Source organism: Hyla sarda, chromosome 8 (genome assembly GCF_029499605.1).
Source record: "Hyla sarda isolate aHylSar1 chromosome 8, aHylSar1.hap1, whole genome shotgun sequence".
Taxonomy (NCBI): Eukaryota; Metazoa; Chordata; class Amphibia; order Anura; family Hylidae; genus Hyla; species Hyla sarda.
In genome coordinates this window covers 142,987,661-143,004,906 of record NC_079196.1, presented here as the reverse complement: position 1 = coordinate 143,004,906, position 17,246 = coordinate 142,987,661, and the positions used below count along the sequence as shown (strand labels likewise).

Below are 17,246 nucleotides of genomic sequence, written 5' to 3'. Positions count from 1 at the left end.
CTTTTGGGGGCTTCCGCTTCTACGCAGTACATTTTTCAATAAAAATGACACCTTATCTTTATTCTGCAGGTCCATACGGTTAAAATGCACCCTACTTATATAGGTTTGATTTTGTCATACTTCTGGAAAAAATCGTAACTACATGCAGGAAAATGTATATGTTTAAAAATGTCCTCTTCTGACCCCTATAACTTTATTTTTCTGCATACGGGGCGGTTTGAGGGCTCATTTTTAGTGCCGTGATCTGAAGTTTTAAATATTTTAAATATTCAAAACAACATTTTTATTGAAAAGTGGGAAAGCAAAACAAAACTGGGAAGCGCATAGCCACCAACACAATCGCACAGTCCTTCTGCAATACAAAATGGTCACAGAAATACAAATGGCAGTAGTTATACTTCAACTGCGTCTCCTGGTATTGGATTGCAGCTAAGATATCTATATGGTATGGCCTCGAAGGGTCAGAGGGTAAGCTCTCATTAATGCATAGCAAGTGTTAACATAAGGCAATGGTAGCAAAGAGTATGGAAAAAGCTTCAATCATCTATGGGAACCCGGAGGTAGGTCGACATAGGAGCCAAAAGCACGAGGGACAGATAAAGGGAGTGGGAGGAAAAAGGATAATAGGAAGGGGGGGGGGTCAGGGATTGAAACCATCAAGGACAAATCTCAATAAAATAATCAAAAAGAAAACAGAACCAAGTTACCGACCTGCTCTCGACCAAGCCACTCGTCCCTCAAAGATAGGGTCCTAAAATGGGGTGTGTGGATCAACAGTTGTAGCCGGAGAAGAGAAGCTCATTGACACTACATCTCAACCCTCCCTGTATAGAGGGGATTCCAGGAAGGTCAGCCAGGGGCCCCAGGTCTTACTATAACTAGCGGTAGCCCCCCTTGAGTCCGACATCAGTTCCTCCATCCGACTAATAGATAGTATTTCCCTATACCAGTCAGACATTGTCGGTGGGACACTATCCTTCCAGCGTCGGGGGATCACTGACCTGGCCGCTACCAACAGGAAATGTGCCAGTTTTTTTGCTGGGGTCCGACGGGACGACAGTAGAATCGACAGCAGCAGGACCTTCGGCTCATTGGGATAAGTAATCCCTGTAACATGGAATATTCGGGAGATCACCGCCGCCCAGAAGGGGCCCAAGGAAGGACATGACCACCATATGTGGGACATCGTACCCACATCTCTCCCACACCGCCAGCAGAGTGCCGAGACAGCCGGGTAAATCTTTTTCAGGACAGATGGTAATCTGTAACATCTGGAGAGTATTTTAAAATTGGTCTCTTGAGCCCTGCAGGAAATCGACATTTTATGACATAGGGAGAATGCTGCCTTCCAGTCTGAGGCCACAAAGGTGGTGCCCAGCTCCACTTAAGGGACCCACCCTCGACGCTGACAAAGTGTCTGAGCTGCATGTACTGCATGTGTCTAGTGGAGGTCTGTAAATGGTCCGGTACCAGGTCCGTGTATGAGCGCAGTTGTGTCCCTGACAGGAAGCCTCTCAGGGGGAGGGTCGGGGGTGCAGTCAACCCTAAGAAAGAAGTTTGTCAGGCCTGGAGGAAAGCGGGGATTCCCCAATAAAGGTGTGAGGGGGCCATCAGGCGTCAGAAGACCCAAGGCATGCAGGTATCGTTTAAGCACAATCAGGATTTCTTTCGAAACCCAGGGCAGGTTATGGAGAGTGGACGCCGGGATTGCGTCTCGCGGGAGCCAGGGAAAGGCCAGGACCAGGGGCCCCGTGTCGTGAAGTTCTAGTCCCACCCATCTCTTGGACGTTCGGCCATGAAGGAAGTCCAGATACCGAGCAAGGAGGCTGCAATGTAGTAGGCTCTGCAGTCTGGGACCGCTAGGCCCCCCTCCTGCTTTCGTCTAGTCATAACTTTTCAGGATATCATCAACGGCCGCCCGGCCCAGATAAATCGAGTGAATAATTTGTCAAGCTTCCGGAAGTATAAGGTGGGAACAGCTATCGGCACTGTCTGGAACAGGTACAACAGTCTGGGGAGAATATTCATCTTGAGGATATTAGTCCTACCCACCCAAGTGAATGTACCCTTAGACCACTTCTCAAGATCCCTCTCCACTGTAGATAGTTGGGGAAGAAAGTTGAGTGAGTAAGCCTCGGAAAGATTTCTGGGAACCTGAATCCCCAGATAACGAAATGACTCAGTAGCCCAGCGGAAGGGGTGTTCTCGCTTCAGGCGGCTGACCATAGTTTGTGGGAGGGTGATGTTGAGAGCAATGCTCTTGGACATGTTTATCCTATGGTTACTGAAGTGCGAGTAAAGATGGAGTACACGTGCAACTGCTGGTAGGGAGATTCTAGGGGAGGTCAAGTAGAGCAGCAAGTCGTCCGCAAAGGCCGAGCAGAGGTCCTAAAATGGGGTGTGTGGATCAACAGTTGTAGCCGGAGAAGAGAAGCTCATTGACACTACATCTCAACCCTCCCTGTATAGAGGGGATTCCAGGAAGGTCAGCCAGGGGCCCCAGGTCTTACTATAAATAGCGGTAGCCCCCCTTGAGTCCGACATCAGTTCCTCCATCCGACTAATAGATAGTATTTCCCTATACCAGTCAGACACTGTCGGTGGGATATTAGTCCTACCCACCCAAGTGAATGTACCCTTAGACCACTTCTCAAGATCCCTCTCCACTGTAGATAGTTGGGGAAGGAAGTTGAGTGAGTAAGCCTCGGAAAGATTTCTGGGAACCTGAATCCCCAGATAACAAAATGACTCAGTAGCCCAGCGGAAGGGGTGTTCTCGCTTCAGGCGGCTGACCATAGTTTGTGGGAGGGTGATGTTGAGAGCAATGCTCTTGGACATGTTTATCCTATGGTTACTGAAGTGCGAGTAAAGATGGAGAACACGTGCAACTGCTGGTAGGGAGATTCTAGGGGAGGTCAAGTAGAGCAGTAAGTCGTCCGCAAAGGCCGAGCAGAGGTGCTAGTCTCCCTCTCGAGAATATCCCTTAATGTCAGGGTCTTGTCTAAGTGCAGTTAAAAGATGTTCCATGCATATAACGTAGAGTAAGGGGGAGACCGGACATCCCTGGCGCGTGCCGTTTCGGATTTTAATAGGGGAAGATAATGTGCCATTTACCCTCACCCTAGCCTGGTGGTCTCTGTATAGGGCGGCCACGGGCCATCATTAAGGGACCCAAGCCAATCTGTGCCAGCAAGCTCTCCACGAACCCCCAGCCCACCCGATCGAACGCCTTTTCGGCATCCAGGGAGAGAAGCATCAACGGTGTGCGATCAGTAGTAGCTCTGTGGATTATGGAGAATGCCCGGACTGTATTGTCGCGGGCCTCTCTCGAGCGAAGGAAACCTGATTGATCATGGTGGACTACGGGCCCCAGGACAGCCCCCAGGCGGTCCGCCAGCAGCCTGGCAAACAGCTTGGTGTCCGTGTTTAAGAGGGATATGGGGCGGTAGCTGGCACAAAGAATGGGGTCCCTATCTTTCTTGGGTATGACAGTGATTATGGCAGCGAGATAGAGTACGGGGAAGTCAACTCCCGCTGAGATGTTGTTGAAGGCTGCACTGAGAAGGGGAAGAATCTCCGCCTTCAGGGATTTGAAGAATTTGGCCGTGTAGCCGTCAGGGCCGGGGCTTTTACCCGAGGGTAAGTCAGCAATAGCCTCCGCTATCTCCGTCTCGGTAAAGGGGGCTTCTAGGCCTCCAATGACGTCGGCCAGTAGTCTGGGGAGGGAAGTCTGATGTATGTACTCCGAGAGAGAGATGTGCGGGAGAGGGGCCGTGGGAGCAGGGAGGTTGTAGAGGTCAGTGTAGTATCGCACAAATGCCTCAAGGATTTCCGAGGTGAGAAACGTTTTCCCACCTCGTGGCGTCTTTATGGATGGGACTTGCAAGGCCGCTCTTTGATCACGCAGAGCCCTAGCCAACAGTCTGCTCGGCTTGTTGCCCCATTCATAAAACGCCCTGGAACATCTTTGGCAGTATTGTTTGTATGACTCATTCAGCAAAGAGCAGACGTCGTGGCGGACCCTAACGAGCTCCCTCATTGTAAAGTCCAACTGGGACCTCTTATGTAATGTTTCCAGGGCGCCGAGTTGCGTCATGAGGTGCTTGAGCTTAGCGGCCTTTTCTCTTTTAAGGCGCGAGCCGTGGCTAATTAGAATGCCCCGCATGACACACTTCAACGCCTCCCACTGTAGTGGTTTAGTACAGTCGGGGTAAATGGAGGTGCGTTAGAAAAATTTAATCCAACCTGGCGTAAGATCTGTGTGGGGTAGAGTAGTGAGTGTAATCCCGGTCCCCCGGGTGCTGGAGCCGCTACACATCACATAGCTGCAAAGCATGAAGCTGATGCCTGAGACGCCTGAGCTGACAACAGGACACAGCAGATCGCTGCGCAGAGGCATCCAGCACCGGGTGGACGGGGAGGTTAAAGTCTCCCGTAAGGAGCAGCATACCTTGTGTAAAGGAAGTCAGGTCGTCTAGGACCTGTAAGAGGAAGGTGACCTGTGAGGTGTTGGGGGCATACACCGTCGCTATCGTCACTACATGGTTCAGTGTCCGTCTTAGTCTCCTGGACCGTGAAGTGAGGGGGGTCGGTTAGAAAGACATCAGTACAGGAGGGCTGGGTATTAAATGCTAACTATGGCATGGACATCATCTCTGCAAAGGGTTGAGGAAGTTACTAGTCAAGGTCCAGAGTCACCGGAATCAGGGTTCCGCAGGTGACCCCGTGGCAGGAGTCCTCTGAGCAGCTCTGGGAGGGGCCTGTGTATCAGGATAGGGATTTTTCTGAAAGTCCATCCAGTCCGGAAGGGATATGTGAGGTAGATCCAGGGCCGCTAGGAAGTGAGGCAAGTCCTTTGGTTCTCTCAGTGTGGCTGACACTTCTCCAGACGTGGCATTCAGGGCAAAGGGGAACCCCCAGCGATAGGGCAGGTGGCGGTCCTGGAGCATCCTCAGCAGTGGTCTCAGGAGGGCCCTCTGACGGAGGGTGCGTCTGGAGAGATCCGGATACAGTTGCAGGGTCACCCCATCAAAGTCCACCTCACCCCTCTGCCTCACTTTTGACATTATCTGTTCTTTCAGGGTGTATTTATGCACACGGCAGATTACATCTCTTGGGCGCGCAGGGTCAGCGCTAGGAGCACAGAGAGCCCGATGGGCCCTGTCCAGTTCAATGTGTGTCTCCGGCAGACGCCCCAGAATCATATAAAAAATCCTGATGACAGTGGGAAGGAGATCTTGGGCCCGTGTGGCTTCTGGGAGACCACGAATGCGAACATTATTTCGGCGACTCCTATTTTCGACGTCGTCCAGATGATCCACCAAGGCCTGCTGGGTGGATGTGTGGGCGGTCAGAGTAAATTGCATTTCCCTCATGGTATCAAGAGTGGTGGATTGAAAGTCCTCAAGGGCCCTCACCCGGCTCTGGAGGTCCGCCACGTCTTGCTTGAGAGGTTGCAAATCCTGGCGCCATGCGTGTTTCAGATCTAGAGCCATGGCGGACATGTCACTTTTAGTAGGCAGCAGCGCCAGTAGCGCTTGAAGTTCAGGGTGTCCCTTTAGTAAAGCCACGGCCTGTGCAGGAGGCGGGAGGGATGAAGACAGTGGGTCACTCAGTCCTTCTCGTTGCCCGGGGCTACCAAGCGGCAATGAGTGGGTCGCCAAGCAGACCGAGGAGCGAGGTACTGTTGATTGCACACAATGTCCTGGAGGTGGCATAGCAGACACTGGCAGAACGGACAATGGACTACAATTGGTCTCCCCGTCCCTCCAAGCAGCAGACACTCGATCTGCAAGGCTGTGAGCCAGGATCAGGTTCCCAGGGTCCATGACCGGCTCCTGGTCCAATGAGGACAGTGGTGAGGCAGGGGACCCCTGGGGCTCCTAAAGATAGATGGGATGCTTTGTGAAGGAGAAATTCTCCCACTCATGGGCGAGCAGGGCTGTGAGGAGGGCCCGGGGGGCAACAGGGGAATGTCTGCCCTCTCTCCTACCTCTCTCAAGTGGCTGCCGTGGGGGCTCCCGCGTCCATGCTCCTCCATCATGCAGGGTGGTGGGGAGTGACACACTGCACCGGCATTCGCAACTGTGAGCAGTACTTTCAGCTGCCGCTGGCCCAGATCCAGCACAGGGACAGGCAGCGGCGCCTCCGCTGGTGATATCAGGATCGTCAGCTCTCCGTCAGGGGAGAGCTCCAGTGCAGGGCGCCAGGCCTCTGAGTGTGGTGCCATCTTCCCGGCCGGGGGTTGTGCGCGCTACAGCCCGGTCTCCCGACCTCCGGCCGTGTCTCGCTGAGGGACCTGCAGGCCGGAAGCACTGCATGGTGTCTGTGTCCTTGCAGGTAAGTCCCTCAGGGCCGGCATATGTCCCTTCAGCACAGCAGGAGCTGAGCTGGCCGTGGTGCGCCTCGTGACTGGCGGCGAGGGGAGAAGCGCGTCCTCAGCACAAGGCCCCCGCGCCATCTTGGAGTGAACTGGCATCGGGCCCGGGGAGTCTTGGAGCCCCGACAGTGGGCTGAAAAAGTTTGATATCGGGACCGGCGGGTGCCGAGAGGGTCCCCTCAACTTCCTGCTCCTCCCCGACTTTGTGGAGCTCATGTGAGTGGGCTTACTAGCCTCTATAAAGGCCGTGGGTCCGGAGCTCTGAAGTTTAGCTGCTGCTTCCTCTCATGGCAGGTCACGCCCCGTGATCTGAAGTTTTTATCGGTACCATTTTTGTTTTGATTGGACTTTTTGATCGCTTTTTATTCATTTTTTAATGGTATAAAAAGTGACCAAAAATACGCTATTTTGGATTTTGGAATTTTTTTTATGTGTACGCCATTGACCGTATGGTTTAATTAATAACAGCTTTTACCTACCTAAATCTAAAATGGCCTCCTTCCGGGTTGGCTCCTCAACTACTTGTTGTAAAGATAATCCCAGTAGGAAATTAAAGGAAAACTGTCACCTGCTCACCCACACTAAACCCGATACACTGGCGCACCTGACCTATATACATACCTGAAGTCCGGAGCCCGATCCCTCTGAAGTCCTGCTTCTTCCAGTGCTGAATTGCGCACTGGAGGCGGGCCCACCTGCTGGATTTGAATATTCATCAGCACTGGTCACGTGAGTGCTTGTGTCTACTGAGTGCTCACGTGACCAGTGCCAATGAATATTCAAATTCAGCTGTTGGGCCCACCTCCAGCACGCAATTCAGCGCTGGAAGAAGCCGGACTTCAGAGGAACTGGGCCCCGGACTTCGGGTACCTGCACCAGTCTCCTGTTCACCCACACTATAACCCAGTGTGGCTGAACTGGTGACAGTTTTCCTTTAAGAATAGCAGTACTCTTGGTAGAACTAGCTATTTTGGTTTTCCAGTTTAGATCAGGAAGATTAAAGTCTCCCATAATTATAACTTCCCCTTTAAACATCATTTTAGCTATTTCCTCAACTAGCAGATCTAATTCCTTTATTTGGCCAGGTGGTCTATAAATCACACCTACATGAGTTACTGCATGAATACTAAACTGCAACATAACCCAAACTGACTAAGTTGGTCTCACTAACACGAATTAGGTTACATTTTATACTATCTTTCACATACAGGACCACCCCTCCCCCTTTCTTGCCTTCTCTGTTTTTCCTATCTAAAGAGTACCCTGGTATTGATATATCCCTGTCATTACGCTTTCTGAACCATGTTTCATTAACAGACACTAAATCTACATTCTCAGATGTCATTATTGAGCCAAGTTCATGGATCTTATTCCCTAAACTACGAGCATTAGTAGACAAGACTCAGCTTGTCTTTTTTTGACCTATGTGCTACATGCAAGTTCTGGCATTGTTTTAGGGGGGAAATTGGACTAATGGCTTATAACTCTTTTGACCCCCTTCCTAGTTTAAATACTATTTAAAAAAAAATACTTTAAACTGTTCACTGAGGAAATTTGTCCCCTTGAGAGAAAGATGCAAACCATCTTTCTTGTACAGTTCCTTTCTATTCCAACTAGAGCTATCGTGAGACGAATCCTTTCTTCTGACACCATTCACCGAGCCATAAGTTGAATTCCCTAATGCGCATCTGTCTATTATTCTGCAGGTTTTGCACAGGAAGAACAGCAGAAAATAAAACCGTGGATGCAATCTTCTGTATATCATTACCAAGTGTGTGAAAAGATTCCTTTACCTGTGAAACCTCATTGCAAGCCAGATCATTTATCCCTAGATGGACAAGAACATCCACTTTCCCTTCCTGATTTGCTTGCTCAACAAGATTAATAATGTCTCCTATCTCTGCTAGCAGTAGCAACAGGGAGACATATCACAAAACCCTTTTCCTCTTATGATCGAGTCGCCTACCAACAGCTGCTTTCTATTACTCTTCACCTTATCCTTTTTGTCTTTGGCTACAGTCTTTCATACCTTAGATATAGGAGATGATGGTTTATCACTTTCTGTGCCTGATCCAATCTCAATGTTGCCCTTATACTCTGAAAGTGCTGCAAATGAATTATGGAGAGCCACAGACTGTGAAACATGCGTTCTATCCACAACTCTAAGTCTACCAGAACCTACAGTGATCCATCTGCCATTTCTAGGGGGTCTCTGTGGCAGAGGGATTGCTACAGTCCTAGCCTGAGTTTGTTTAACAGACAAGGAGTAGTCCAGTATAACAAAACTTATCTCCTATCATGCAGTGTGTCAACCGCATCACAAAACTGTGGCTGACATGCCCCTCCATGCATCTGTATGGGAGAGCCAGAGCTATCCGAATGCTTTATCTACAGCACTCCAATAGAGATACATGGAGGAGGCGTGTAGGCCACCGCTTTGTACGAAATGAAAGTTGAGTCCCTAGTCTTAAAAACTAGTCTCTATTGACCAAAAGTCTAGTAATGTTTTATTTAAGAACAAGTGCTGTCACATCGTGGAGAAATTTAGTATAGTATAGGAGCTGAAAAACAGTAATACTGGAATATTTGTTTGCATTGTTTGTAGGTGGCATATCAGGTCAATCCCAAAGATGATTTCTATTTAAGTTATCCAGTATTGCCAAAAAATCAGACATACTAAGTATCCTGCAAAGAAGGTTAAGCCAAAGAAAATACAGTAGACAGCTGCTTCAATGACAAACAGATGTGTGGGATTAAATTAAGCACCGAATAAAGTATTATTCTGCAGTGCTTTAGGATGAAAGATGTGTCTTATACTAGGCCATATGGACATATCTCTCTGGTAAAACACTTGTGTAGCTGAAGCTGCACCCCTGCATCATCTATGTTCAATACAGTCATAGTTTTAGGATGGGTTCACAAAAAAACATTTATCACTATTTTTATTTCTGTATATCCTTGTACATCCTTTTTCAATATCCGCCCCGTATAGTTAGCCTAAATCAGTGATTTTTCCTATATGTTCTGCACATAAGCCGCTGCTGCCTCCGACGTCTGATTGACACCAAGCCTGGTTCACCCTGCCTTCGGGATTCTAGGACTTGAGTGGAGATTACGCCCCCATGTGCGGCGTCATGGGGACGCGCCTCCAATGACGTAAATAGGATGCGCACCGGACTAATGGAGACGCCGGCGTGTTCACCAGATGCGCAGACACTCTGGACACTGCTCCGGTACTCGCTGCCACTGCAGCGTTTGCTTTTACTTTCTTGTGAACGGCTACATGTAAGTAGAATACATAATTATACTAATGCCTAGTTGTTATTTCTGTACCATGCGGCTATTTTTATATATATACTCCATGTACCCTGCCCTCCATCACATTCTCCCTCCCCCCCCCCCGCCACATTCTTCCCCCCCCACCGTCACATTCCCCACATTTTCCCACCATATGACATTCCCCGTGCCACACTCTCACTCCCCCATATCACATTCCTTCCTCCTCCTTCCACATTTTCCCCCCCATATCACGTCCCATTCCCCACATTCTCCCCTCCCCCTGCCAAATTCCTCCCCTTGTCACATTCTCCCCCCATGTCACATTCTCCCCCCCATGTCCCCCTGTCAAAATCTCCCCCCCTTGTCACATTTGACATGACTAAGGACCCTTAAAGGTCAGAAACGCATTGGTTACTTGTCTTGTTGCCATTTATGTATCTGTGATCCTACAATAAATACCTGATATTGCTGCACCTAGCGCTGGACTTCTCTTCCTTTGCTGCTAATCCAGTCCGGGACCCTGCCGGCTGTCCGTGCACAGGTGCTTGAGGCCATGAGGAAGCTAGCTGTCTGCACACAGTGTTTCCTCGTCACATTTTGTACTGCAGCAATACACTGGGTTTCCTGGGTGGTTTTGAAATCTCCCACCGGATCCGGGAAACCTAGTGTGTTTCCTGACGAAAAAGACCTTTCCCCATCACCCAATCACTGGCTTGAAACGTGACAACGCTGCCGCCAGTGATTGTCTGGAAAGGGAAATGTTCTACTAGTTGAATGGTGAGGAGAAGAGACACCAGACTGCACGGAGGGAAACCGCATCTGCAGGGAACAGGAGTAGGTGAGCAGAAGTTTTCTTTTTCTTTTTATCCCTGTGCCCTTTTACTTAGCTCAGTGTTTTCTACCAGGGTGACTCCAGCTGTTGTGAAACTATAACTACAGGCATGCCCGGACAGCCTTTGCCGGTCCGGGCATGCTGGGAGTTGTAGTTTTGCAACAACTGGAGGCAACCTGGTTGGGAAACACTGACTTTGTATTTAAATTTGTTTTTACCAGCCCTGGCCGGCCCCCACCTTCAGCAGCCCACAGGTGCAGATAATCGCAAGTTTTCCCGGGTGGCCGTATAGATATATCACAAAAAGCAAAAATCGTGATTTGATAGCTTTTGCGATATATCGTGCAACCCTAGTATACAGATGACAATAAAGGTACAATAAGGCTGTAGAGTAAGATGTATCAATCATAACAGAGACCCAAAACTATTGCACAATGCCCAAAGTTCTAATGAAATATACCCATTCTACTAAATATCCAAGTGGCATCAATATAAGAATAAAATAATAATATGCAATGTTAAGGATCAAGTGGAAAATAATGCTAACTAAATACAAATGCAATTACTAAGTGCCAATGAACATTATTTGTAGTAAACATCCTTAATGCGATGTGGGGACCCCCGCATACACCTTGAGGTATGTATCGTCAAACACCACTTTGTCAGAAGGGAATTTGATTGTGTATACAGTACTGTCTAACATTGTACGTTTGTTTGAGTAAAATAATAACCTAAAGTCTGTGTCTTCAGAACATGCCTGTGCTTTATTGCGGCACACTTTTCCTCTGCATTTCTTTCAAAAGCCACATGTAATGTGTTTAACTTTTTACTATATGTGCATTTCAATATAAATAGTTTTTATTGACCTAAATTCCTGCACCAAAACTTTTGGCTAAACAAAAAAGGAAATTTCTATAATGCACCTTATAAGCACAAGCAGTTAACAGTAAATTATTCCTTTACCTGATAAAGTGAAGCTAGCTAGCTTTCGACATTGCTGAGAAGCAGAAAATCCATCCATACCATCTGCACCCATCTGCAAGTAAAGGAAGTAATAAATGTGTCATGGGGTATGATGCATCGTAAACAATAAAAGTAGTAAAATATGCAAGCACAGCCACTTTTCCTCTAAATTCAAAGGGCATGATTCCGCCATTGAGTGTAACCAGACTCCCGTTCTCTCCTGCTAAGTGGGGGGCTCTGAGTATTGGCTTCTACGCACACACGCACGTTTGTTTGTCTATGCAAATATAATTTTATACATATGAAATTATATTTGTACAGAAAGAAAAGAGGAAAATACCTAGGACCAATTCCCATAGAACAGGAACTGGAGGAATAATAAGAGCCAGTGAGTGGTACACTGAATGAGCAGTCAGACAATAAAAAAACAAAACAGAAAGCAGTATATAAATTAAAGCGTACCTAATCTTTTAAAAGAAAACTTCTGACATGTCATAGTAGCATGTCTCCATGAGACCCCACCACCAATTGTTAAATTAAAAAGGGACAGACATTCTTGACTGAGTACTGTGCACCTTTGGTTTTTGCTCGCCTCTCCTTGGAAAGCCAAGCGAGCAGTGTAAGGATTTAATGAAAGTCTATAAGACTTTCATCACATGAAGAAAGTTTTTCTTTTTTTTGAAGTTTAGGTACAGTTTAGGGCCAATAAAGTGGAGTATGCTGAGGTGGAGTTGGAAGTCTGCACAAAGATACAAAAGAATTAGCAAAAAAAAAAAAAAAAGTATTAAAGGAGTTATCCACCATGAGGTAATTTTAGTACGTACCTGCCAGACAGTAATGGACTTGCTTAGGGAGGATCTGTGCTTGTCTTTGAGCTAAATGGCTATATTGTGAGATTAAAGGGGTAGTCCAGTGGTGAAAAACTTATCCCCTATCCCAAGGATAGGGGATAAGTTTGAGATCGCGGGGGGTCCGACCGCTGGGGCCCCCTGCGATCTCTCTGTACTGGGCCCCGGCTCTCCGCCGAGATAGTGGGTGTCGACCCCCGCACGAGGCGGCGGCCGACACGCCCCCTCAATACATCTCTATGGCAGAGCCGGAGATTGCCGAAGGCAGCGCTTCGGCTCTGCCATAGAGTTGTATTGAGGGGGCGTGTCCGCCGCCGCCTCGTGCGGAGGTCGACACGCCCCCTTCCCGCGGACTGTCGGGGCTCCGTACAGGAGATCGCAGGGGGCCCCAGCGGTCGGACCCCCCGCGATCTGCAACTTATCCCCTATCCTTAGGATAGGGGATAAGTTGCTCACCACTGAATCACCACTGGACTACTCCTTTAACATAACACTGTGGCTCTCTATGTGAACTGGCTATTTCCTGTTGGAGTTTCCTTCTTCAACTACAAATCCCATAGTTCCTTGTTTGTAAGTTTGAGGTCCCTTTTCTCCCTCCCACACATCAGCCATCCATTGAAACACAAATGAGCTGCATTCCATTTAAAAGAACATTTTTTTTTCTAACAAGGGTGCCTACATCTGTTGCAAAAATACAATTACCACATTTATTGGTGTATTTACTTGATCAACTTCGTCCAACAGCTTTTGAGACACTTGGCTTCTTCAGCAGATTTTATATGCACCACTTCAATGGTGCACCCTTCTTTCATTCGCACTTTCACCAGCCACCGAGCACAAGACTTTTGGTCACCTTAGACAAATCCCTTGTAGAAGGCTCCATTCATGTCACGCCTTTCCAACACCAGGTTCTTCATCTTGGTTTGTGCAGTGCTCTGGACACTAGGTGCAGACAAGGTAGATTCTCCAGGCCTTTGTCTTTTTCTGTCAATGGTATGACCACTGCCCAAACTTTGCTGGTGGCCAACCAAGCCTGTATCACCCATTTTCAGAACTTCTAAGACATTCTCCACAATTTCAGGAGGCTTCCATTTAATGCACCTGTCCATTTTCTCCTTGAGACGGACTCTTCTCCAAAATTCTACTTCTACATACTTTCTTCCAGTGTTTTCTGAAACAAATCCAGCCAGACCCCGTCCCCGTCTTCTATCACAGAGACCTCTTTTTAAAGGACTCTGCTTTCTCATTAGCCTTTTCTCTAGGGACACCAACCTTCACAGGCTCATCTGCAGGCTGAGGACTCTTGGCTCCTTTAGGCCTCTCTTCCCCCGCACCTTCAGATGTGTCAATGACTTTACTTGCAGCTTCTGCAGTTATCTCTGATTTAGCTTCAGCCTCAGAGAACTTCTCTGCCTCAGCATTTTCACCATCAAATGTCAATATCTCTGCAGCTTCAGAGGACCTTTCATAGGTTTTTACCTCAGTCTCAGCTTCAGAGGACTTCCCATATGGTTTCAGCTCAATCTCTGCTTTAGACTCTTCTGTTTCTTGAGTCCATTGCTCAGATTCCGCCACTTTTAGAGAAAGCATCTCTGTCTCCAACAGCTTTTGCCCCACAAGCAGTTTTTCTTCTTCAACACGGAGAGCTGTGGCCTCAGCCTCAGTTTCCATTTGGGACACTTAACCTCTCTTTAGTCCGGTCTGCTTCAGCTTGGTCTCTGCTTTCTTTTAGGACCTTCATGTCCCCTTCCAGCTTTATATTTTTCTGCTGCTCACGCTTGAGCTTTGCAGAGTTCACCTTTTCTCTTTCCAGCAATTCTGTCAAGTTTTTGACAGTATCCTCCAGGGACAGCAGTTGTTCTCTCATCTGCTCATTGTCTTTACTCAGCTGCACCATCTCGGACACTTTCTGCTCAGACTTTTAGCTGAGCCTCTTGTTTGGAGAGCCGCATTCCCAGCAAATGCAAGTTAGCTGCATGAGAGTTAATGTGTGTTTCGCTCTGCGCCTCCAGGCTCTGCACCTTACGAGCCATTACCCCTTTCGCCTTCTCGAGCTCTTCTACAGGTACCAACCTAGCCTGGTGATCACTTTGTAGAGCCTGATATGCCTCACACAGAACATTCACTTATTTCTCCTTGAATGAGATCTGCTTGACAAGACTCTCCAATTTGCCCTCCTTGCTGGTCACAAGATCCTGGGAGCAGGACAGTTCATCCTGCAGAGCCGCAAACTCACTTTTGTGGAGCTCCACATCTTTCTGCAGCTGAAGCTCCGCTTCTTGCCGTTTCGTCAAGTCTGCAAGAGTTTTTTCTTTCTCCTCTGTCAGATGATGAACCTCTTCTCCCTTTTGTGCCAAATTTAGCAGAAACCATCTGTTAGGCTTCTTCAAGATTCTGGATCTGCCCCTTTTCTTACCAGCTCGTCTTTTCCAACATATCTAACTTACAGCTGTCTCCTCCCTGTCGCTGCTGGACCTTGAGACATTCTCTTGTCCTCTAACAGTCACCTGTCCTTGGCCTGTCTCTTCCTTCAAGTCGACTAATTTCGACTCTTCTCCTTTAAGGGTTGTCATCCCCTTTCCAAGGATCTTGGCCCCGTGGGCCTCAGGGTAGTTCGCGGACAGTTTATCGCTGTCTCTCTGCTCACCCGCAGACTCCTCTTTCACTTCACCACTGTCTCTCCGCTGAACGTCAGAGACGTCTAGAGCTCCAGGGTCTGCAACAACATCTGATTCAGTGGTTCGATCTTCCTGATCACGATCCATCTCTGGTCCAGATGTCACATATCTTTCATTCAGGACTGTCTGTGACAGTAAGCGCAGCACCTGGCTCCACATGTACTCTTTTCAGTAGTTCTGCATTATCCACAGCCATCACTGTAGCTTCTTTTTTGGTCAACATGACCTCTTCCAGATGACAGCACAATTTCAGACCCCCCTTGGGCTCATCTTTAACTGGCGGATGGAACCCATGCTCCGGCACCTGCTCAGTTTCTGGTTTTACTGAAGACTCTGTTTCAGTCAGAGGGACACTTGTCACTTGAGTCTCTGGATCCTCTTGAACTTGACTAGCGGTCTGTTCATCAGCTTCACCATCAGTCTGGCAGACCCCTATCTGACAAATATCAAGTGACTGCTGACAGAGGCTGAGTAACTCTCAACTAGTGTGTGGTGCAAGTCAGGTGTTGTCGGTCTATCAGGTGTATCTATCAGGTCTATCAGGCTCTAGTCACTTGACAATCTTCCCATTCACAGTACTTTCTTACGCCACTAGGAACACTATGCATACTCTGCTGTGAGACCCTGAACTCTAACAAAGGAACCCCATTTTTAGCCTCTTCTGTCAGCTCACACAGGTTTTCTTTTGTCCTGTTTGAGTTGGCAGCAGTACACATTACTTCAGAAAACATAGGCATGGGTTTTTCACAAAAAACATTATCACATTGCATATGTTCAAAATTTACAGGACAATTCATAGCTATGACCTAACTCAAGCAACGTGTGTTTTGTAAAAAAAAAAAAAATTCCCAGTCCTGCATGCAACATTTTCTGTTCACCAGACTTTAGTCCAGTCTCATCAGTCTTCATAAGGGGTCCCCCACCCTCACATTTTGCACTTGGACATAGGTTGGAGCCACCTTGGACAGAGTTCACACAGTCGACTAGCGAGACACTGCCCACCTTTACCTCAGGGACATTTGTGTGTGATTTCTCTGCCACACTGTCCCCCCCTCACAACTGCCAAAAATATGGAAAGTCTCTGCCCAGTATAAACTCCACATTAAGCTCTGCACACACCTTCATCATATGGTTTACTTTCCCATAACGTTTCAAAGTCAATTAGAACAGTCTTACCAGCTCTGGTCGAATCTTCACAAAAGGTATTATATTCGTCATGACTCTGTATACAGCCTGTTGGCAGTCCAGTTCCACGAACAGTGGGATACCACCCATCATCAACTCACTGGTCCTCACAATCCCTCTTTTCTGGCCTCCTGGCCAGTGGATAGTCAGGTGTGAAGACGTCCTCTTGCTGAGCTGCAGCCAGTTTCATCAAGGTGCTCACCATAGCATCCATCTTGGCGACAACCAGTTGCTCTTCACGTTGGTTGCTCCTAGCAACAGCATTTCAACGTCTACCCATCTTTGCAAAAAAAAACTAAATCAGACACTGCTTACTGCTGTTGCACTGCACAGGTGGCCCGTCAACCTGTCTCCTCACCTGAGAGAGTGCTCACTCGCTTGTTGCGATCCGTTGCCCTAGCAATGCCTTCACCACAGTCTCAGCCCTGCTCTTGTACTCCACAGCAGGGCCTGTCCCACTTTCAACATACACGGTAGGTTGCTCCCAGCAACTCTCCACCAATTGTAGGGATTTCCTTCTGGGTTAGTTCTGGGATCGTCATTGACACATCCACAAGACACGTTTCTACTTCATTTAGCAGGCAAACAACAGTTCTTCATGCAAATATGGCTCCTCGCCAGCTTTATCAGATAGATTGCGGGAAACCGTCCAGTCACTACCTACACATTAAACACTTCCCTCTCTATCCACTGGTGAGCTAGTCTCCACCAGCTCAAAACACAAGTTTCCTGCAATGTTTACTCACTGTTCCCACAAAGCATTTGCAGCCTCTTGTTGTGTGTGCTAAGAGCCCTTGTCTTGTCCACTTCACTGTTGGGGTCACTCACAGCGCCTGGCTGTGTGCTCCTCACAAGGACCCCTGCCTCCCCCCACAGCCACCTTGCTGTCTTCTGGGGAGAGCCCAGACGATTGTGTTTCCTTTTCTTATATGCAGACTTTCAACACTTCTGCTGGCCTCTTTAATTAGGCACCTGATGAGCATCTCTGCTAGCTCACCTAGAATAAAGGACTGGGAAAAACACCCTTCCATTGCCCTCAAACCTGCCTCAATGCCACACAAGGAAATTTGAGTAAAAAATAA

At 48.0% G+C, this 17,246-nt stretch overlaps 1 protein-coding gene across 4 annotated transcripts in view; it reads right to left on the bottom strand.

Moving 5' to 3' along the window:
* The window catches only part of HECW2 (HECT, C2 and WW domain containing E3 ubiquitin protein ligase 2), a 660,271-nt gene that overhangs the window by 391,480 nt on the left and 251,545 nt on the right, over window positions 1-17,246 (bottom strand). For all 4 annotated transcript variants that reach the window (XM_056536055.1, XM_056536058.1, XM_056536057.1 and 1 more), the window contains one exon: window positions 11,454-11,526. In XM_056536055.1, coding sequence (XP_056392030.1) covers window positions 11,454-11,526 — 73 coding nt within the window. The remainder of the gene's footprint in view (window positions 1-11,453; window positions 11,527-17,246) is intronic.